The 24,091-nt window shown below is 39.3% G+C and overlaps 1 protein-coding gene across 1 annotated transcript in view; it reads left to right on the top strand.

The window, feature by feature from the left end:
* Positions 1 to 24,091, top strand: part of Jam2 (junctional adhesion molecule 2) — a 54,782-nt gene that overhangs the window by 22,906 nt on the left and 7,785 nt on the right. Inside the window, exons 2-8 of the mRNA XM_036203201.1 lie at positions 6,011 to 6,079; positions 11,319 to 11,426; positions 13,023 to 13,175; positions 17,635 to 17,816; positions 19,770 to 19,869; positions 20,823 to 20,930; positions 23,453 to 23,468. Coding sequence (XP_036059094.1) covers positions 6,011 to 6,079; positions 11,319 to 11,426; positions 13,023 to 13,175; positions 17,635 to 17,816; positions 19,770 to 19,869; positions 20,823 to 20,930; positions 23,453 to 23,468 — 736 coding nt within the window. The remainder of the gene's footprint in view (positions 1 to 6,010; positions 6,080 to 11,318; positions 11,427 to 13,022; positions 13,176 to 17,634; positions 17,817 to 19,769; positions 19,870 to 20,822; positions 20,931 to 23,452; positions 23,469 to 24,091) is intronic.

A 24,091-nucleotide genomic window follows, 5' to 3' on the forward strand; every position in this document is an offset into this window, starting at 1 on the left:
GGCAGTAAAAGAACTCATTTCATGTCTATTGGAATGAAGAACTGAATAGGTTTCCACCATCACCATTGTTATCAGTTTTTTATATTTTATTAATTATTACCTCCTATCAAAATTATAGTACAAAGGAAGTCCAGGTTGGTAGGATGCGTACTGTCTATAAAACACAATCCAAGTCTATTATAGACCAAATGAAACTTTTATAGTGTGTGTGTGTGTGTGTGTGTGTGTGTGTGTGTGTGTGTGTGTCTGTTCTTTCCTTCTACCATGAGGTTTTAGGGATCAAACTCAGCTTACCAGTATATATACACATATGTACATAGGACATGAAGTTGGGAGGGGAAGGGATGTGTTTTGGCGATACAGGGGGAGTTAGAGGCGAGTGAATGAAGATGGAATGAAGGTGGATGATCATATTTTATTTTATATGTATATGCAATCTTTTTAATGTATGCAATTCTTAAGAATAAATAAAGCTCCTAATTAAAATAGAGGAGTTAATGAATAAATGAAAGTGTTAAACTGTTGGATACATGCACGTGAAATTTATGAGAGGGTGAGTACAACTCATGAATAAAGTTGTTATTTTCCATAGAACTTTCAGTGCTCTTTGGAATTTTAAACAATATGTTTCAAAAGAAGTTTTAGTAAGTAGAAAATTGGAATTGACAAAAAGGAAAAAGATTCACATTCCTATTTTGAGTCATGAAACCTAGCTCCCAAACCTTCCAGTCTCAGATTTGAAGTGTCCCTGGGTAAATGGAAACCTTCAATTCAGCTGAAGAAAATAAACACTCTCAGTAGGCATGTGGTGTTTGGAGAGTTCAAAGCTAGGACAATGTGAAGGGAGCAAAGATTATCTCTTCCTCTTTTGCTCAGATTTCCCCTTAACTGGTTTCCAGAGAATATTAGTCTTTATTGTTTTGTCTGAAAAACACAAGACTTGTTGGTGGTCATAATCAAGAGCTGCTGTGGGACACTAATTCACAAGTTTCAAAGTGTCCTTTGAAAGTTTCAAAACCTTTCAAGTTTGGAATCGTAATTATTACAGCTGTATCCAGAGATTTTATCATTAAATGTAGTGTAGTGGATAGCCATCCCAGCATTGGCCTGGAAGTTCCAACCCCCATTGAGGCTTCAGTAATGGTCACACCCACAAGGTGGGGCTGAGGGAGGAAGCTGAAGACCCAGGATCGAGAGGAGCTATCTCTTGGTTCTGGGACGCTGGACGCAGGAGGTAGACCTAGCAGAGTTCTCCAGAGAACACCGCCACCGGACTGCGCCATACCTTTGCCAGACCCTGCAACCTATCCCTTCATTTGTAAGTTACCCCACAAAATAAACCTCCCTTTTAACTACGTGGAGTGGCCTTAATAGTTTCACCAATAATGTAGTATGACACAGTAAGGCCCTACTTTTTGCTAAGCTCACCTGTGAGAACCTGGTTTAGCTGTAGTCTTGACCCATCCTCTGCTCTCCAAAGGTACAGGCTCTGTCTTCAAACTCTAGAGAATAAAACTGGGGAAGGAGAAAAGAGATGGGAGAGGCGGGCGAGCAGTTTCAGAGGACCATCAGAGGGAAGGAAACAGCTTGCATGGGAAGGAAGTGTATGGGAGAGGCGGAAAGGAGATTTGAAGAGATTCCCTGGACCTTCTTCATGGTGCTTGACATACAGGTTTTTTTGAAGTGATGCTTTGGTGGCCGGACTCCTCTCTGTCGCTGAGACCAGTGGCCTGATGCCTTCCACACCCATCTGCATTTCTGACCTCAGTGACAAGGATCAATGGAGGTCCACATTCTTCCCTCACACCAGTTTACCCATTTCCACGATGGGGACAGTTGCAATTGAGAATCAAGACCCGGATTGAGCAACTAGATACTTAAGTTTTGCAGACATTGGGGAGCTTTCATTTGCAATGAGACATGCTACCATGCTTCAAAGAGAGATAAAAAGGAAAATAAAAATTTCTCCTGAATGGCTGTGTTCCTTAAGCATGAGAAGGAAACACCCATGGATAAATAAGCCAAAGAGAAGATGTCATCTCACATCATTTTTCTCCTTCCCAGAAATATAATAAATTCTTTCATCATTATAAAATTTTGATTTCATAAGAACTTTAAAACCCTTGAGCTCACAATTATCTGTTCTCTGTAAGTCTATACCTGGTTCTTAAACTAGCCTGACTGGAGCAGGGTTTTTCAACCACAAATGATTTCCACACCACACTTTCAAGGCACATTTATCCATTTATCTCTACAGTTTTAGAGGTCAGGACATGGGCAGGGTGGTGCCTTCATCTAGTGAGTAGAAGCCAGAGATGGTGTAACTGCATGACTGTGTACAGGACAGCCTCATATAAGAAACTACCTGACCCTCAAAGGTCATAGTATCAGTATTGAGAAACCATGGTCAAGAGCCTTCTAAGGTTCCCATGGTGTCCTATTTTACTGAACAAGGTCTCTTCACTTCTACCTTCCTGTTGTGCTCAGAGCCAGTCCTTTGCCTTCATCAATACCAACTTCTCTTCTCCCCAATCCTGCCTTCAGTAGAACAAAGGACCTTTCCACTTGACATCTGTATTAATTGGCAGTCCTTGATCGTAGTTCAACTTGAAAGAAATGGGGCATTGTGCCTAGTATAGTATAGTACAGTACAGTATAATACAGAATAGGATAGACAGTACAGTACAGTATACTACAGAATAGGATAGATAGTACAGTACAGTATAATACAGAATAGGATAGATAGTACAGTACAGTATAATACAGAATAGGATAGATAGTACAGTACAGTATAATACAGAATAGGATAGATAGTACAGTACAGTATAACACAGAATAGGATAGACAGTACAGTACAGTATAATACAGAATAGGATAGATAGTACAGTACAGTATAATACAGAATAGGATAGATAGTACAGTACAGTATAATACAGAATAGGATAGATAGTACAGTACAGTATAATACAGAATAGGATAGATAGTACAGTACAGTATAATACAGAATAGGATAGATAGTACAGTACAGTATATACAGAATAGGATAGATAGTACAGTACAGTATAATACAGAATAGGATAGATAGTACAGTACAGTATAATACAGAATAGGATAGATAGTACAGTACAGTATAACACAGAATAGGATAGATAGTACAGTACAGTATAATACAGAATAGGATAGACAGTACAGTACAGTATAACACAGAATAGGATAGATAGTACAGTACAGTATAATACAGAATAGGATAGATAGTACAGTACAGTATAACACAGAATAGGATAGATAGTACAGTACAGTATAAATACAGAATAGGATAGACAGTACAGTACAGTATAACACAGAATAGGATAGATAGTACAGTACAGTATAATACAGAATAGGATAGACAGTACAGTACAGTATAACACAGAATAGGATAGATAGTACAGTACAGTATAATACAGAATAGGATAGACAGTACAGTACAGTATAATACAGAATAGGATAGATAGTACAGTACAGTATAATACAGAATAGGATAGATAGTACAGTACAGTATAATACAGAATAGGATAGATAGTACAGTACAGTATAACACAGAATAGGATAGATAGTGCAGTACAGTATAATACAGAATAGGATAGATAGTACAGTACAGTATAACACAGAATAGGATAGACAGTACAGTACAGTATAATACAGAATAGGATAGATAGTACAGTATAATACAGAATAGGATAGATAGTTACAGTACAGTATAATACAGAATAGCGATAGATAGTACAGTACAGTAATACAGAATAGGATAGATAGTACAGTACAGTATAATACAGAATAGGATAGATAGTACAGTACAGTATAACACAGAATAGGATAGATAGTAACAGTACAGTATAACACAGAATAGGATAGACAGTACAGTACAGTATACACAGAATAGGATAGATAGTACAGTACAGTATAATACAGAATAGGATAGATAGTACAGTACCAGTATAATACAGAATAGGATAGATAGTACAGTACAGTATAATACAGATAGGATAGATAGTAACAGTACAGTATATACAGAATAGGATAGATAGTACAGTACAGTATAATACAGAATAGGATAGATAGTACCAGTACAGTATAATAACAGATTAGGATAGATAGTACAGTACAGTATAATACAGAATAGGATAGATAGTACAGTACAGTATAATACAGAATAGGATAGATAGTGCAGTACAGTATAATAACAGAATAGGATAGATAGTACAGTACAGTATAATACAAATAGGATAGATAGTACAGTACAGTATAATACAGAATAGGATAGATAGTACAGTACAGTATAATACAGAATAGGATAGATAGTACAGTACAGTATAATACAGAATAGGATAGATAGTACAGTACAGTATAATACAGAATAGGATAGATAGTACAGTACAGTATAACACAGAATAGGATAGATAGTACAGTACAGTATAATACAGAATAGGATAGATAGTACAGTACACGTAACCACGTGGGATTTGGGTACTGTAGTAGTTATTTTTGCATAACTGTGACCAAGATACCTGAGAAGAACCTTAAGGTGGCAACTCTTTTTTTTTGGCTCAGTTTCATGCTTGGTTGACCTAGTGAGCTTGGGAAGAACATCATGGCAGCATGATGATTAGGTGAGCGACCTTCTTCACCCCGTGGTGGACAGGAAGCAGAAAGCAGGAGACAGGAAAGGGCTAAGGTCAAGTTAGCTCCAATATCCCACCCCAGTGACTTACTTCCTGCAGCTAGGTCACAACTTGTAAAATTTCCATAACCTCCTCAAATAAAACCAAGAACTATCATGGGGGAAGATTTTATACTCAAGCCATAACCACAGATAATTCTTATAAGAGTTAGATGAGTACATACTTAGGAAGCACTGGGGATGTTGCCTGACATCTACATACATAAAATACGTTGAACATTATTATTATTTTTTGCTTTGATACCGAGATCCATGTTGGCCAACTCACTTCCTTGTCTACCACAAGTCTGGGAAGCAGGTATAATGGTGGTTTCTCTCAAATGCTTGCCTAAGTTATGGCTTTTTTTCCCATGTCTGTCCTGCCCAGTGTTTCTTCCACAGTGATGAGGCAGGATGTACTCTATTTTACTCTTGCTTGATTTAAGGTATTTATACACCCTCTTGAAATGAGGAACACTGATGAATGTAAGAACAAAAAGGACAAATACGCAAAGCACTGTCGTGGGGGCAGAGTTCTTGGACTGTCTAGGCGTGAAGGTAGCTGTATGCTGGGAAGTCTCAGATTCTGGCATGAGTGACCCTGTGCATGGTGATGCCTTTCGCAGAAATGAAATTTGTAGAAAGAAAAGGAAGTTCTCAACCAAGCGGCCGTGTTGCTTTTGCCCATGAATTTGTGGTGGAAGGAGAGAAAGGAGAGACAGTGGTCAGGAAGAAAAGGAGGCTTGCAGGTTTCATCTCAAAAGAGACATCAGAACTAGTAATAAGTGTTTGTTTGGTTTTTGATTTTTGTTTATGCAAAATAAAAGGTAATTGAATCAAGGAGAGAATAAAAGACTACATAAAAACAAGATAGTTGAGTCTTCTCTGAGAAGCTATCTCTAGATGGATGGATATGTGGGTGGGTGGGTGGGTGGATGGGTGGATGAGTGGGTAAGTAGATGGATAGATGGACAGATATGTGGGCGGTTGGATGAACGGATGGAAGGGTGCATAGATACCACATTGCATAATAAGGTAAATTAAGGACATACTTGTTTTCAGAAGTTCTGAGGAGAGTGTACTTCCTTGCTATAGATTCTGCTTGGGAAATACTAAAAGCCCAAACCACCATAAAGAAAATGAAAGTGATGTGTGTGGTATGGTTTCCCTATTTTGATGTTTTATGTTAGGTGTTATGAATTGTGTAACAATTGTTACTCAGTTTATGTTGGCTTTGCTGAATGTTGTGTCCCACTCAAACGTTTGAAAACAAACTTCCATATTAATTGTCTATCTGTTTTGCTCTTTCAGATCATAAGGCAAATGGGTTTTCTGCATCAAAAGACCACCATCAAGAAGTTACTGTAATAGAATACCACGGTATGGCATCTTACAGGTCTAATTGGATTGATTCGTTTACATGCTGTCTTTCTATTTAAGATCTTCTGCCCACTCCACACTGTGGGTGGGTGTGTGGGTGTGTGTGGGGGTGTTGGGAGAGGGCATCTAGGGTGGGAGGACAACTCTGTGGAGTCAGTTTTCTCCTTCTACCTTATGTGGATTCCCAGGGATCAAACTCAGGTTTCCAGGCTTTTGTGGTCAGCCTTTTAACTGCTGAGCCATTTAACTTGCTGCCTGCTTGCACCTTATTTTTCTCCTTTTATGGTCTGTTTGATTTGTGTGGTGGCATTTATCATCCATCAGCCATGATGCTGGTAGTGGATGCCATTTATCATGGACTTGGAGCTTCTGTAGTGGCCACTCTGGTAGCCATCTTATCATCAGTCAGGTTTGGGTCTGTTCTTCTGAAGAGGAACTTTTGGCCTCAGGCATCCTGGTTTCAAAGATGAACAAGGTAAGGGTGGGGTAGAAGTTCCATTAGGTTACCTAGGCAGTATAACATTAGGGTGGTGTAACAAAGAGCACTCAGATAATTCAGTGAAGGCCTTTAAGTTGTAATATACTACATAATTAAGCTAGTAAGACACACTTCATTGCGGGTCAATTTCAAGTGAGGGAAGGTGGCTACGAGGTATAAATGCCTGAAAGTGAGTTGGACTCTAGAGTGTTTGTAGGAGACTGAACAGAGCTGGCACCATGCCAGAGGGGATGCTGGGAAGCAGAGAGTGTGCACAGCAGGAGAGGATGACCTCAGGAGGTGAAGTTCATCCTTCTACTCACCTTCCCAGAGGCACTTACCTAGGCCCAGCCAGACGTGGTGGGTGTATATGCCTCGGGTTTAATATCTCTATTAAAACATCAAGATTACATGCTTTATTCTTACATTACTTTTAAAACACTGAGCAAAACTAACATAACTTTAAAATCTGACACTTTAAAATGTAAACACTTCAGTGGGACTCAGTATATCCAAAATGTTCTAAAAGCACAACCCCTCCCTAGACCCAGTACATTTCCTCTACTCCAAAGTGAAACCTTTGCCCTTTCGGCTTTACTTTTTAAAGACATGCTTTATTTTTAATATAGGAAATCCTTCTATAATTTATTGCAGTCAAAAGTTAATCTCAGGGATGAAGTTACTATGCTCAGTGAGAAATTACTTCATGGCAAGGTCAATGCTTACCCATGTACAAGGTGCTGAGCTTAATGTAGTGCAAGCACACACACACACACACACACACACACACACACACACACACACACACACACACACACACACACACACACTCACACACACACAGTCAACCTGTTTTCTTCTTTCACTTTCTTTTAATTGGAGTGGACTTTAGTTCTATTTCATCTGTGCCCTGCTTATTCCAATTTGGCTCTTCATTAAGCAAAAATCAATCTGTAGTTTCTTCCACGTTTTTGGGGTTTTGTTGTTGTTGCTGTTTTCGTTGTTGTTGTTGTTTGCAGTAACTTAAAATCTGTGACATTTTGTGATTTGGATACATGAAACATATTTCATTCAGGTTTTTTTTCCTCATATTTCTCTGATGTCAGAAAGTTATGAATTAATCCCCGATTCTCAGGGCTGCTGGTCTGCCTCACTTCCCACGGTGCTGCCAAAAGCAGATTAAGCCTGAAATCAGGGCAGCTCTGCCAGGCTTGGACATCACATGAGCAGCTCTCTGCAGAATGCAAACCTGAGAGCTATTAATCAGAGTTTAATAGCAACCATTTTCTTGAACAATAGTCTTTTTTTTCAATCAAGATTAAACAGATGTTTTGACAACATAATCCATGTTAATAGAAAAGGTTGACACCTTTTTGTGTATTAAAGTGTCTTGTGTGAAGAAATAGGATTTATGTCAACACTATTTGTTTTACTATCTGAAACAGAGATAACATTTTAGTACAGATTTGGGCAATGTAAATGTAGGCTTGTGATGAAATCTTGCATAGATTTCTAACATGTGGAAGTGAGCCTATAGTTACAACTAAAGAGAATTTCCCCATGGATGAAAATAACAGGCCATTTATGGAGCACATGCTATATGCAAAGTATAATGTGCATCAAACATATATATGATATATATTATATATAATTTTGACAAGAATTACTATTTTATCATTTCACTGATATGAGTATGATGCTCCCATTATCTCAGGCCTAGTATATGACAAAGGTCTAACTTGATGGCCTGTGCTGTGAACCTCCATACCACTGTAATTCTGAAGTCAGATATGGAAAATTATGCCAGCTGTGAGTTTCAAATTTTTGCTGGAGAAAAGGGAGAGTTTAACATCTAGGTTCTTTTTGTTTGTTTGTTTGTTTGTTTTTTTTTTTTTTTTTTTTTTTTTTTGGTTTTTCGAGACAGGGTTTCCCTGCGTAGATTTGTGCCTTTCCTGGAACTCAGCTCAGGCTGGACTCGAACTCACAGAGATCCGCCTGGCTCTGCCTCCCGAGTGCTGGGATTAAAGGCGTGTGCCACCACCGCCCAGCAATATCTCGGTTCTTTATCCAGAAATGTTAGCCCCATAATGCTAGCACTTTCACTATGTGTATTAATATCCTAGAACAGTCTTCACAAAATACTACAGACTCTAAAACAATGACCTTGTTCTCTGACAGTGCTAGAGGATGATAGCTCAAGATCAAGGTGTTGATGCAGTGGCTCTCAACCTGTGCCCTGGTGGGGTGGAACAACGCTATTACAGGGGTTGCGTAAGAGCATCAGACAACGCAGATATTTACATTGTGATTCGTAACAATAGCAAAATTATGGTTCTGAAGTAGCAATGAAAATAATTTTATGGTTGGGGAAGTACCTTCTGAGGAACTTGTTGCTTGTCAGCCTGCCTTTTCCTGCTGGATTGTCAGATCCCAAAAGTCAAAAGGATCCTTCCCTGCTCGCTGATTACAGCTCAAGAACAATGCTGGCCCACAGTATTACTGAACATATTTTGAACAACTAGATAGATCGCTTCTTCACGTTATATATATTCAGTAAATAAAGTTAAATCACTAGAGTAGGGAGAGTCATTGATTACATTTTCTAATAGGATTTCCTCAAGTTCTTCCATAGGACAGTGAGGGAAGAATCAGGAGGAACTCACCAAAAGGGATGTATTTGTGTGCACGTTTAGTTAAATATATGAATAGTGTGGTGCTGTATAAACTTCTCTCTTAAGATGTAGGAGGTAAGGCACAGAGAAACAGTGAAAGCGAGTGTGGGTGTGTGCATAATTGTTGGAAAACTCAACAAAATACGGGAAGGAAACCTATCTAAAACTCAAGACTCCGGAAGTTACCACCCTCTCTCCTTAGTCAACAGAACAGAACTGTTTCCTCAGACAGGCCCCTGAGCGAGCACACATTTGTCTTTGGAGCATTGTTGTAAACACCTCTGAAAGTGATCATTCGGAGTGGCGTGAAAGTTTAAAGCTTTAAGCATTCTTAAGACAGCCTAGCGTTCTTTTTTCCTTGTCTTTTTTTCTCTAGCCAATTTCCTATTACCTTTCCATTTTAGTTCTGTAAATAGAAGCACAATTGAAAATTTAGAAACACACTACAGGCTACACATTACAACAAGCCCTTAGTCTATCACATACTGATCAGCACTGGGTTACAGTTTTCAAACGGTGCCTGTAGACTTTTTGTCCACGACTATGCTTTACCTATAATATGGGACTTTTAAAAACAGACATTAAATGTTCTTGCTTTAAAATAATATATTTATTCTTATTTATGTGCATTGGTGTTCTGCCTGCATATATGTCCATATGAGGGTGTCAGATCTTGGAATTACAGACAGTTGTGAGCTGTCATGTGGGTGCTGGGAATTGAACCTGGGTCCTCTGGAAGAGCAGTTAGTACTCTTAACCATTGTGACATCCCTCCAGCCCCTTACATTAAATGTTCTTAAACATCAAAATCAGACATTTGGAAAAGATTTCAACCTAATTTTTTATTCAGTGAAAGATCCTGTACTTTTTTTTTTTTTTTTTTTTTTTTTTTTTTAGCTCAAACCACATGCCTTACAGTTAAAAATATTCAGAAATATGAAGCTGGCACTCAGGAACCTAGTTGAAATATACTTTTAAACTATTTATAGCTGGAGCTTCTGCTTGGCAGCTTGGAGTAGTATTGAGACAGTGTTGGGTGACTCTCCCCAAGTCATTTGGTTTGGACAGTCAAAAGAGGTGACTCCCTCTCCTGGTGGTGGTAGTGCATGCCTTTAATCCCAGGCAGAGCCAGGTGGATCTCTGTGAGTTTGAGGTCAACCTGGGCTACCAAGTGAGTTCCAGGAAAAGGCACAAAGTTACAGGGAGAAACCCTGTCTCGAAAACCAAAAAAAAAAAAAAAAAAAAAAAAGAGGTGACTCCCTCAGAGGTCCCAGGGATTCTTTAATGATGGAACTGTGGAAAATTTACTGTCATTAAACTGATCTTTGCTACACTAAAGTCAAATTGATGTGAAGATTCAACTTTCAATAGTTAATCCAGATTGAGACAAAGTTATAGGCAGTAATTTTGCAGTAGGAACCTACAATTTATTATAGGGCTATAGTAGGTGTATATTAATGTCTTCATAGAGAGTCACAAGGGAACTGAGTGGGAATGCAGCCGGTGAGGAACTTCTGTGCATTTTTCCCAGCATGCATTGGCTGGACCAAGTGTCTTTCTTAGGTGCAAATGTCCAGTACTCCCCCTTGAACCCCGTCTTGATGCACATCATCTTTGCCTGAAATGACGTGGTCTTGCCTGCATCTTTCATCAAACTTTAGTGTCCTCGGATGCCGAGACTTAGACGAACAAGTAAATAATTAGTCACAGCTGCTGTGGGTTAAGCACTAACAACGTTGAGGCCTGTATGTTTTGCATATATTGCTGCTTTTGAAGACTCACAACTTGGTGAGCTACTATTCCATTTCAATGATGGACACTCAGATTCCAGAATTAGGATTATGTCACATAATTATTACAGAGAAGAACTGCTATACTCCCAGTTCATCTTTGGGTGAAGCCAACATGGCATCTGTTGATGTGATGCATTTATGTCTCTGTGTGTGGCTGGGTGGAGATGAATGGATGGATGAAAATGCAAAAAAAAAAAAATTGAAGTAATTTAAACATTGTTTTAAAGTTTTTTAAATTAAGTAAGGTGTAAGCTCATAGGAACAATTAGAAAACATATTTTCCCTATTGTTTCTAGAGGCTATTTTAGCTTGTAAAACCCCAAAGAAGACTACTTCCTCCAGATTGGAGTGGAAGAAACTGGGACAGGGTGTCTCCTTGGTCTACTATCAACAGGCTCTCCAAGGTAAGAAACTGGAAACTTGAAGAGGTCAGAGTGAGAAGACAGCACCTACAGCCCATTTAATTTACAAATGAGAACAGGACATGACTGATTACTGAAAATGTGTTTCTGTAAGTGTGAGATGAAATGAACAGTGTCTGAGACCTAAAATACAACAGTTATAAAAACCAGATAGCAAGAGTAGGTAAATTCCACTGAGGCCTGGGACTCTTGGTTACTTAACACAAAACAATTATTTTTCTGGCCTAGTAAATCAAACTGTTAGAGAGGAGAAAAACACTGGCCTGAGATTGGGCTGGGTGTGATCATGCATGCCTTTAATCTTGGCACTCTAGAGGCAGAGGCAGGCAGATCTCTGTGAATTTAAGGCCAAGCAGGATAGCCAGGACTACAAAGTGAGACCCTGTCTCAAAACAAAACAAACAAATGAAAAGATGAGATTGGGCTGGGCAGCAGTGGCGCACACCTTTAATGCCAGCATTCGAGAGGTAGAGCCAGGCGGATCTCTGTGAGTTCGAAGCCAGCCTGGTCTACAGAGCAAGATCCAGGACAGGCACCAAAAACTACACAGAGAAACCCTGTCTCATAAAACAATAAATAAATAAAACAATAAAGAAATAAAGAAAAGAAAAAGAAAGATGAGATTGGAAAGTCTACCACTGAGAAGCCTGTAAAATTGGAATGTGTGCACTGTTAAAAAAGGAGCCTGGAGAGTTGGAATGCATAGACTGTTAGTTACAATAACTGTTAGCAAGTACTTTTATTTGTTGTACATGTCTTTCACTTTCTACTCTTCCTTCAGATTATATAATTTATTATTAATTAAAATATGATAATGGTGGATGAGCTATGGCATTAGTTTATATGATGGTAACTTCTTTCTTGCTGTGATAAAATACTATGACAAAAGCAACTTAAGGAAGAAAGGGTTTACTTTGGCTTACTGTTCCAGAGGGATAGAGTCTATCGCAGCAGGGAAGGCATAGCAGCTGGATCAGGAAGCTTGCTGATCACATTTTCATCCATACACAGGAAGCAACGAAGTACAAAAGGAAGTGAGGTGAAGCTAATCAAGATAATGCTTTTACCATCCTTGCCACCTACCTTTTCTTCTCTGCTATTACTGGAATAAGCATATATAAAGTTACTATTCTGACCAGTTAATCAAACTCTTCAATTTTGAAAGCAGAAACAGATATGAGATAGGTGGCAAGGCAGGCATTTAGTTGAGTTTTTTAAAGTCAAACATGGTGCCAAATGTAGTGGTATACACCTTTAATCTCTGCACTCAGGAAGCAGAAGTATGTAGATCTCTGTGAATTCAAGACAAACCTGGTCTACATAGAGAGTTTCATGTCAGCCAAGGCTATATAGAGAGACCCTGGAGAGGAAGAGGGCAGTATGTGAAACTTAATAGTCTTTAATAGTCTAAAAATGTCCCCCAAAATGCATAATATGCACATGTAAGTTCAATGTTTAAGTTTAAGTTTTTACCAGGAAAACAAATGTTTTAGTTTTGAATGAAGTAGCCTGCGGAAGACACCACATAGAAAATTGCTTGTATTGTTTCTAACACTACTGTCTTTTTCTTCCCAAAAGGTGACTTTAAAGATCGAGCTGAGATGATAGATTTCAACATACGAATCAAAAATGTTACAAGAAATGATGCTGGAAAGTATCGCTGTGAAGTCAGCGCTCCATCTGAGCAAGGCCAAAACCTGCAGGAAGACACAGTCACTCTAGAAGTCTTGGGTAATGCCTGTGCACACATGTGTAACTGCTGTCAGCTGTCCCAGCCTCAGCCCCAGCCCTGGGGGGGAGACACAAACCCAGAGTCCCAGCCAGTATTGCCATACTCTACAAGCCCCTTCCCAGAAATACCCAGGCTATTTCCATCAGCTCACTAGCTGCTGAAATCACTATTTCCTCAGATCTCTCTGTTTAAGACTGAAGTAGCCTCTAATGGTTTTGCTCCGTACCATGAACATTCTGGGTTTTGGTTGTTTTTCAGTATGCTAGATAGTATCCCATAAGTTGATGGAAAGCCAACCGAAGAAACAGCAATTGTAGATCAGCAGAAAAATCAGAAAGTATTTGGTTCAAAAGGAATTAGTATTTATTTGGTAGCCAGAAGATGTTAAGTGCTTTCACATAGTATTTTACTTAATCTTCACTACAAAACTAGTCTTTACAAATGAGGAAGTAGAAGTTAAATTATTTGCCCAGTGCCATAAAATTAGAACATGTCCCAACCAAGATTTGGATGCAGATGAGGTTAATTCCAAGGCTACCGTGATTAATCAGCGTAAGAATGATTGGTAGATAAAACAGTCCATAACAGCAGTAGGCACAACCATCTTTTCTATGATGTTAGCATAAGAAACCAAGAAAAATAACCTCTTCTCTTAAAAAAAAATGTTGTTCAGAGTCTTTCTGAAGTAGTATTATTTCTCAACTTTTTGGCTAAGGCCAAGTATAAAAGCCAGTGACAGGCTAGTATGGAGAAAACTTTGCAGCAGATTCAGTTGGTATAACCACTTTCTATTCTACACAGTAAATTAGTGTATATTAGCTTAAGAGAACAGTCCTTTTTCAGCTTCTGGTTCTATGGATGAAAGGTCCAATAGCAAGGCTGGGTTTTACTCAGTGTTCCACAAGGCTGAAATGGAAGTTTTACATGGGCTCAATTCCTTTCTCCAGGCTCTGGAGAAAATCTGTTTCCAAGCTCCTTCTTGGGGTTGGCAGATTTTTATTTCCTTATGAGTTTAGGCCTGAGATCCTAGACCATGCTCCCTATCATCTAGAGTCCCACTCATTTCTTAGAGGCTGTGCATTCTCCTGTTACCTCACCTTTTCATCATCAGTACAGCAAAGACGTGCTTGATCCTTTTTCTACTTTGAATTGCCAGCATTTCCTTCAGTGATTAAATAGAATCAACCCTGAATTCAAAAGGTCCACGCTGGGGACTGGAGAATGGGCCACCCGTAGTTAAGAGAACCTGCTGCTCCTACAGATGACCCTGGTTGGTCCACATTCATTTTACAGCATCCAGATGGGAAATGACAAACCTGTTATTCTAGGTCCTGAAAATCTGCTACTCTTCTGGCCTCCATGGGCATTGCATGCACTTGATGCACATACATACATACATACATACATACATACATACATACATACAGGCAAAACACCCATACCCATTAAATATAAATAAGTAAATTTTTAAAAGGTCCATGTTGTATGGCCAAATCCACCTTTCTATGTTACAGAAAATAGATTTGAAATCTTTCTTTGTTTCTTTCTTTGTTTCTTTGTTTCTTTGTTTCTTTCTTTCTTTCTCTCTCTCTCTCTCTCTCTCTCTCCCCCCCCCTTCCTTCCTTTCTTTCTTTCTTCCTTTCTTTTTTTTTTTTTTTTTTTTTTTTAGAGACATGGTCTCTCTGTGTAGTTTTAGTGCCTATCCTGGATCTTACTCTGTAGACCAGGCTGGCCTTGAACTCACAGAGATGCACCTGGTTCTGCCTCCCAAGTGCTGGGATTAATTAACAGGGTTTGTGTAGCTCTGGCTGTCTTGGAACTTACCTTGTAGACTAGGCTGGCCTCGAATTCACAGAGATCTGCCTGCCCCTGCCTCTTAAGTGCTGGAATCAAAGGCATGTGCCATTATCACCCCCTGGTAATTTGGAATCTTAATTACATTTGCCAAATTTCTTCACAGTACTTTTATATTTTAAATATCTGAAAGACCATGTATATATACTGAAGATGGGAGTCTTCTGGGACTGTCTTGGATTCTGCCTAGCATTGTCAGCCCTGAGTTTTCTAGGAGATTATGAATAATTACCTAATAAATTTTGTTTTACTTCAAGTTCCTAAGACCCACTTTCTCCAATGAGATCCCACTTCTTTTTTTTAAGTTTAAAAAAGCATTTTATAATAAAATAAAAGTATAATAAAAGACCCCACTTCTTAAAGCTTTTACAACCTCTCCAAAAGGATTGCCAGCTGGAGACCAACTGTTCAAATACATGAGTCCATGGGGGTCACTTCATGATCAGATCTTATCATTATGTCCCTGACCCCCATAAACTTGTAGATATTTAGTAAGGGGAAGTGCATCCAGTCTAACTTCAGAAATCACTAGTCTCATGGCCCAAACCCTGTTCTAAAGTCTGAAGTCTTAAATCATTCAAAGCAATCACTTAACCATGAACTCCTATAAAATAAAAAAATACAGTGTTTCACAATAAACATCCCCATTCCAAAAGGGAATCATTGGGGGCATAGCAAGGAAAGGCTGGGCCAAAGCCAGACCAAGACAGAATGAAAAGTACCGAACTCTACAGCTCTATGTCCACTCTCTAGGGCTCTTGGTGTTATCATGTGGGCTCAATGACCTTGGGTAGCTGTTGCTCACTGTTACCTGAGGCACAGGTGGCTTCTCTTTTGGGATAGCTCCATTTGGTGCTGTAATGTTTTCTCAGTGAAGGTCCAGTGCTTCTGACAATCCTAGTATCCTGGGGTCTCACTACAGCTTGGGCTTGACCCTTACAGTTTCACATGCAGCCCACACAAGAGCTCCATGCAAAGAATTTGACACTGTTCCACAGCTGTTGCAACAGCTTTCTGGGATCTCGGTACAACTACCTTTCTCTTGAACCAGAATGCCTGAAAACAAGCAAACAAACAAACCAGCAGCATTGAGATAATGCCAAGTACTCTAGCCTGCTCCAGATGCATCCTGACCCTCTTGGACCACAGCTAGAGCAGCCTCTGTGTGCCTTTGCTACTGAACTCAGGCATAACTCTTCCCTTGATGTTTGTTTTACAGAATGATACCTACAAGGCTATTTTCAGGAATGCTTCTTCTACAGGAATTTGAATTGTTACACCATGGAGCTCTTCTTCCCTTTCTTCCTTGGTGGTGCCAATGTGTTTAACAATCACAGCAGCTTTGTCTGAACTCACCTTGCCCTCTGCCTGCAATTTAAACATTTCTGTGCATCTTCCCTTGTTTTAAACATCACTTTCACATCTTTTACATCCTTCTCCCTTCTCCTTGTAAATCTGACAAAGGCAGTGAAGACTTTACCATGCACAGCTTGCATGCTATGCTGCCTTGACATTTCCTCAGCCAAACAACTTAGTCCACAATGGCAGTTTTCAGGACACTGGGAGGAAGAAGAAGCCAGATCCATTGTCTGAATGTCATAGTAATGGCCTCTAATCCAATTTCTGATACAAGTCAAGTTCTTCATCCCCTCTAAAGCCTTATGAGCAAGCACAGTCTTTACTGTTCACTCTTCTATTGGCATTCTTATCTTTCACAACCCACCAAAGTAAACCATTAACTTCTGTTTATAGCATTATAGGGCTTCTCTACAGCTCCAAACTCTATTACAGTCCTGCAAATTAGTTCCTAAGGCTTATGAACTGTGTGGTCAGAGTCCCAGCAATGTTTCCACTTCTTGGTGCCAATTTTTGCTATCTATTAGTTACTTCTCTCATTTCTGTGACCACCAACATGACAAGGAACAACTTAAAGAAGGCTCATGTTTTGAATGGCTGTAAGTCCAGCATGGTAGAGAAGTCATTGAGATGGGAGTAGCTCATCTAGGGCAATGGAAGGATGAGGCTGCTTGTTCACATCTTGGCAGACCAGAGAGCAGCAGGGCCAGAAGCAGAACGAGGGTATGAATCTCAAGACCAGTCTTTAGTGACACACTTCCACAGAAGTGGTTCTCAACATCTCCATTACCACCAGCAGCTGTGGGCCTAGTTTTCAAACACATGAACCAGCCCATGGAGGGCATTTCATATCCAAACCCTAACATCCTACTTTATGAAATGCAGAGACTCAGAAAAATACAGGTCTGGCATCTTCAATACATGACTTCTAAGTTCAAGTGTATTGACAACTTACTTGGTAGTAGGTGAGGATAAAGTGAGCAAATGGAGCATACATGAAATTTTAATAGGATATAGATATGGCTATTATCACTTTTATTTATATCCCTTTGGCCAAAACTAATGCATATAACTCTCCTGACAGCAAGAAGAGTAAAAAGTGTGGTATATTGTGTGCCCAAGACAAAGGAAATATGTCTAGTGAACAGTGATCCATCTATATATAACTCAGGTGTCCCCTCAATGTAGACTATTAAAACTCATGTTCAGCTAATGAATAACTGGTACTATTGGGCTCCCATCGTCCAGTGGCTCCTGCAGTTCCTTCATGTGAAGTACCCACTTCGGTTATGAGTGGGAGTGTTGTAGAGCTACGGTGTCAAGATGGAGAAGGAAACCCAGCTCCCGAATACACGTGGTTTAAAGATGGCACCAGTTTGCTTGGCAAACACAACAGCTCATACACAATGAATACAAAATCTGGAATTCTGGTAAGGTCATTTCAGGTATTAAACTACTAACTGTCATTGTGATGAAATGGTTATTAGAACTTAAAAAGATATAGAACAGCAAATCAATATCATTACTTACTAAGTGGGGAGAGGAGGTGGTAGCAGGAATGGGGATAGTACCTGTACTAGTAAATGAGGGAACAGACTACCATGGGAAGTGGGAAAATGGTACAGGGAGCCAGGGAGCTAAGCGTATAAGGTATGACCAGGAACTGGGGCCAGGCCAAACAGGCAGTACTCTATAGCTTCCTCTGGCCTGGAAAATCACTAACCTCAGTCTCAATTTATACCACCAAGGAAATGCATGACAAACTCAGTTGGGGATACCTGGACCTCAGTGCTAACATGGAAACAGTGACCACAGAAAAATAGGAAAACCATGTTAGGATGTCAGAGTGATTAAAGTTTCCCATGGCTCCAGATTTATCACTGCAATCCCCGTGACTTACATATCTATTACCATACACTTAGTTCAGATTTTCTGATTGTTTCCATCTTTCCTAGAGATAATTGAGACAGCTTTATAAATAAGCTGCTCAAACTTAATGACATTTTTATAAAGTAGTTTTACTTTCTCATCTGTGACTTCTCATAGTAGAGGTGGGACAAAAAACAAAAAACAAAACAAAACAAAAAACCCAGGTCATTTAATCTGAAGCCATTTGTTTCCAATCAAGATAATATCACATTAGGTTTTGAAATGGTTTGCTTCCAGCAATGCAAAATCACTACCACAACTATTATGAGAAACACTCTTATAGGTAATACTAAAAATAGCTTTAAAATTTTTGAAACAAAGGTATATTGTTTGCTTTGATTCTTTCTACTAGTACAGTGTCATTTAAAAACCAGATCTTCTGATGCCCAGGAAAGCACATGAATTCTGTAGCTGAGTGAAAACAGAAGTAGAGGATGCTGCCCTCAGAATAAGGCCATGCTCTGGCATATTCCACAGTCATCGGGAGCAGTCAGCAGGTCCGAGTGACTTTACACTGTGAAATTGTGCACAAAAGCTGCCGTCACACTCTGCTATATTTACTCTTCAGATTTATTTTCTGAGTGGGTGATAAAAGCCCCGAGACAAGTCTGAAATGCTAGGATCCCCTCCCCTCAGGGAACCTCAGACCTTGGGGTATCTGGTAAGGACACCTTATGCCCACAGGCTTCTTAAACTGGAGTGGGTTCTTCCCCCTTCCCTCCAGTCCACCCCCACTTCCTTTTTTCCTTCCAGAAACTCCTCAAGGTTATAAAACTACTGGTACAAATTATAAAGCCTTTTATCCCAAATTCTTACCTCTCATCACTTGGCAGGGAGAAGTAGTAAGGGTTGAACTTCTGTTTCTTCAGAATTTCCAAACATTCTGGAATTGCTATAATTTACGATCCCATAAACGTCAGTTGAGGTTTCCTGGGCCCAGAGTTACTTCCTGGTCATAGCTCTGACTCTTCAGAGAAAGTACTTATGATTTGCTCTTGCAGTGAATTCACTGTGACTGAGAAAGTGCACTAGCCCTTCTCACTAGGGAGGCCTTTCTTTACAAATGGCACTTCCCAGAAACTAGAGCTCCTGAGGTGGCATGTACTTGTAATGCTGGCCACTTGAAGTCTACAGAGGGAGGATCAAGAGTTTGGGACCATCCTGGGTAACATAGTGGCACACTGTTGAAGGGAAGGGGAGGAATGGAGGAAAAGAGAGAGACAGACTTCCTCAGGTAGACTTGTCTTTTTCTGTTAAATTAAACAGGCCTAGCTGTTTACTTCTCAAAGTCCTGGCAGATTCTGGTAGATACATATACAAGAAAAACATAAAGTTTTGAGTCATTGCAAAGGGCAGACCCACTTGATGCAAAATTCAAAGGACATTAGTTATTTTAGGAGTCTACTCACAGATTTATAGTTTAAAGGTCTATTTATTTTTCCCTGTACAAATAGCAATTTAACATGGTTTCCAAGATGGACAGTGGGGAATATCACTGTGAAGCCCGTAACTCTGTCGGATACCGCAGCTGTCCTGGGAAAAGAATGCAAGTAGGTAAGCATGGAGTGTCGCCAAGTACTGGTGTGTGAGTAGTGTGTGGGATACTTGATGGTTAAAGGCATGGGGAGGGAGGGGTGAGTGATTTGAAGGACAATTGGAAGACATGTAAAGTGTGCTTAATATAAAAAAGCAGTATTGTTTCAGTCTATCTTCTAATCAAGGCAAGACAATTTAGCTTCTGTATAACATTTTTAATTTTTCAAATAAATGTTTTAAAATATGCAGTCTTTCGCATCACAGCCAAGTGTGCTATAGTCTGTGTTGCTGGGGGCCCACCTAACCGCTGCCACCAGCTGGCCACATGTTTCAGTCTCTACAGTGGCAGATTCTTTCTTCAGGGTTACACTGAAATAATACAGCAGTGCCTCTGTGCTGTGAGCATTTGTTTTAGCCACATGGGTTATTGTTATTAAGCCATTGATGATGGTGTGTCAATGCCATGAAACACAGCTTATAGTAATTGCAGGGTAGGTTTTCCAAGACACATGGAATAGTTATGAATCTAGGCTGTTCAAACTGTGGCTACAATGCATTATATTTGACAAAATGACTTTTAGATCTAAGAAAATGACAGCTTATGAATCTTTCCTAGGAAATACGAGTTTCAGAGCATAATCCCCATCCCCACCCACAAGGATTAAACCCAGGGCCTGAGTGGATGTGGGAGAAGGGTTTCAGGGATTGAACTCAGGTGTTCAGTAGATGGCAAGTGCCTTTACCCACTGTGCCATCTTGCTGGTCCTAACATTTAAGATTTTAGCGGAAGCTTGGTTCTCTGAATATTTTCAAATAGTTTTGGGCCATGTCATGAAATTAACTTAGTTAAATAGGCTTCAAAAGCATTCAGATATGCTTAGCCTTGCTACCAAGGGGAGCTTTTATGACTCTGTTGGATTTAATGATGGCATGTGTCCAACAACTCAAACATGCATTATTTCACATTCCAGATGTTCTCAACATAAGTGGCATCATAGCAGCTGTAGTAGTTGTGGCCTTCGTGATTTCAGTATGTGGCCTTAGTGTATGCTATGCTCAGAGAAAAGGCTACTTTTCAAGTAAGTTGAATTTATCCTTCTCAGATACGTGATTTCCTATTACTATAGAGATTGCTTTTTAAGGTATGCTGTTTTTCCTATGAAGTTCTACCTACTCTGGAGAGTATTTTTACTGTTATTCTACTATAGATAATGTCCACAGTAACATGCATAAGGGTTGTGATGCACCTTGGCAACCAGAGTGGAGGTGGGGTGAAATAGAGAATGCTTCCTTTTCAAAAAATTCTAGGCAATTCCATGGAATGTGTGAGAGTCATCCTTGGAATATAACAGCACAAAGACATTCAATGTAGATAAATGTTCATAATGTATTAACATGTGTGAGATCTTTACATTTTAAGTTGGAATTATGTCTCTTTCAGGGTAAACATTGATTTCTAATTTTATAACCACCAGTAAAATGTTTTGGTATAGAACGGTGGAATGTTGAGCGTCTAACTTAGTACAACTATAAAGAAACCTGACAACAAAAACTAGAAACCTAGTTGGGCATGGAGATGTATACCAGGGTAGAGTCGTGGGCATGGAGGTGTATACCTGGGATCCCAGTACTGGAGGGCAGGGTAGAGTCGTGAGAATAGACAGTGTGAGGCCAGCCTGGGTCATGAGAATAGACAGTGTGAGGCCAGCCTGGGCTATATAGTGAGATCCTGTTTCAAAAAAAAAAAAAAAAAAAAAACATAACAAAACCAACAAGCACACATAGACCCTACTGAGCTAGAGATGCTTCCAGACAAGGTTTTAGTTCCTCATGGTTAGAACTCTTTAACTGTAAAATACACTTAACCATGCAATTAGTTTGATACATTTTTGAGATTTAAACATATTTTATTCTCTTAATGTATTCCTTCTCTCCCTGTGTTTAAATTTATGGAAACTCAAGAGCTCCACGTGCTGCATTGACAGAAGGATATGACATTGAATTTTTAAATGAAACAATAAATTATAACATGAATGAATTTTAGGTCTATTGCTTAATGGATATTAGTTTTAGAATTTAGGTGAAAATTATTTAATCAAAATAAAACAAAATCAAAAGGAGTTCCTGATAACATAAGTAAATCTTATACATCAGAAATGTTTCCATGAAAACTGATTCAAGGTAATTCTTTATGCTTAGCTGCTGTTGGGCATGCAGCTCACACATGTAATTACAATACTCACAAGGCTAAGGCAATAAGATTGCAAGTTCAAGGCCAACTTGGTCTACAAAGTCAAAAAAAAAAAAAAAGAGTGGCACACGCTTTTAATCCCAGCACTCGGGAGGCAGAGGCAGGCGGATCTTTGTGAGTTCGAGGCCAGCCTGGTCTACAGAGTGAGATCCAGGAAAGGCACAAAGCTACACAGAGAAACCCTGTCTCAAAAAAACCAAAAACAAACAAACAAAAAACAACAACAAAACCAAAACCTACCTAGATTTCCTTGGGGTTGGGGATTTAGCTCAGTGGTAGAGCGCTTGCCTAGCAAGGCCCTGGGTTCGATCCTCAGCTCAAAAAAAAAAAAAAAGAAAGAAAAAGAAAAAAGAAAGAAAGAACAAACTGTTGTGTGAATGAGAACTCAGTCTAGCTTAGTCTAGCCTATTTTGTGAATAGAATCTAGCTGTGTCCCCCTGCTGGTCAATAGTGAAAGTATAAACAAAACTATCATTCAAAATTCTTGTCACTTTTACGTAGTGAGGAAAAAAAAAGCCTGATGATTTTTAAATGAGGAGTCAGTAAAGATACCTTTCTTAAAATACTGAGAGTTGACATGGGAATTAGTTCATAAGTAAGATTATTCCATTTATTTATGGCAGAAAACCTGTCCAGGGGAACTACATTTTTGAACTTGTGTTTGGGATCAGCATCAGCAAACTATAACCTCTGGCCACATCCAGTTTATATCTATTTTTCCTTTCCTTCTACTTTTTTTTTTTTTTCTAGTACGGGGAAAAATGAACCTAGGGCTCTATTCAGGCGACAACTGCTCTGCCACTGAGCAACATGGCCAGCTTTCCTCTTACCTTTTTATTTTGAGACAGGTCTCAAACTTGGCCTTGAACTTGATGACCACCCTGCCTTAGTTTCCTAAGTATCTGGGATTACAGGTTTGCACCACCAGGGTCCAGGTCCCTACCTCATTTTCTGGGGCCTGTAAGGTAATTTTTATAGAGGCAAACTTGAAATTACTTAATCATAGTAACACTACCTTGAGACCACATTTCAAAGAAATGTTAGCCCTACACCAAAAGAATTCCATTATTTTAATGAATAAGCTGATGAGATGATGAGTAGACTTTAAATTTTGATAACATTTTTGAAATTTTGTTTTCTTCTTGATTATAAAACCAACTCTAAAGTATCCTTGATTTTACCCCTGAGCCCTCAAAGCCTAAGCATTTGCTGTCTGTATGCTTTGACGGGGAATTTTCATTTAGAAGGCACAAATGTTGCAGGTGAGACTCAGAGGGAGTCAAGCCAAAGTCACTAGATGGATCTGCAAATTAATTCTTGCACTAATGATATATATTTGTTCTTTTGTAGAAGAAACTTCCTTCCAGTAAGTATCCTTTTGCAACACGCTTTTCTTCATATCTTTTATTCTTTAATCCTCTGTTTAATGTCAAAAGTAGTTTGTATAGAGTAATCCTGTTAGAAGTTAATCGCCTTCCTCAAGAAATATATACTACCTCTGTCCTTGTGCCTGCTTATAAATGACAAGAGAAGAATCATGGTCTCTAATTTTGTAGACATTTCCATAGTACAACTTTAAAAACACATCTCTGTGTTTCACTAAGCTGAAATTTTTCAAATAAGCTTCCACACTTTCTACACTTAACTGAAATTTAATCAGTTTTGGGCCCAACACTGCTATAGGCACCACCATTATATCAGTTATTTTCAAAGAGGCCAAAATCTCTATTGGAAATCATGTATCAAAATTAGTATCAACATGGAGCTTCCGCTCCAGGAGCAGGAAATGACTAACCCTGCACACTCTACGACATTTCTGGTGTGACAAGAACTATGGAGGAAAGTAAAACAAGTGAAAAAGGGGAATGTCTGAAGACTGGGATGGTGGAGACTACCATCTAAATAGAGGGTCTAGAAGGGACATAGGTGATGTTTGGTAAAGGCTGAGGAAGGAAGCAAACCAGGCAGACAGCCACATGGTGTTCTCGT

Source organism: Onychomys torridus, chromosome 12 (genome assembly GCF_903995425.1).
Source record: "Onychomys torridus chromosome 12, mOncTor1.1, whole genome shotgun sequence".
Classification (NCBI taxonomy): domain Eukaryota; kingdom Metazoa; phylum Chordata; class Mammalia; order Rodentia; family Cricetidae; genus Onychomys; species Onychomys torridus.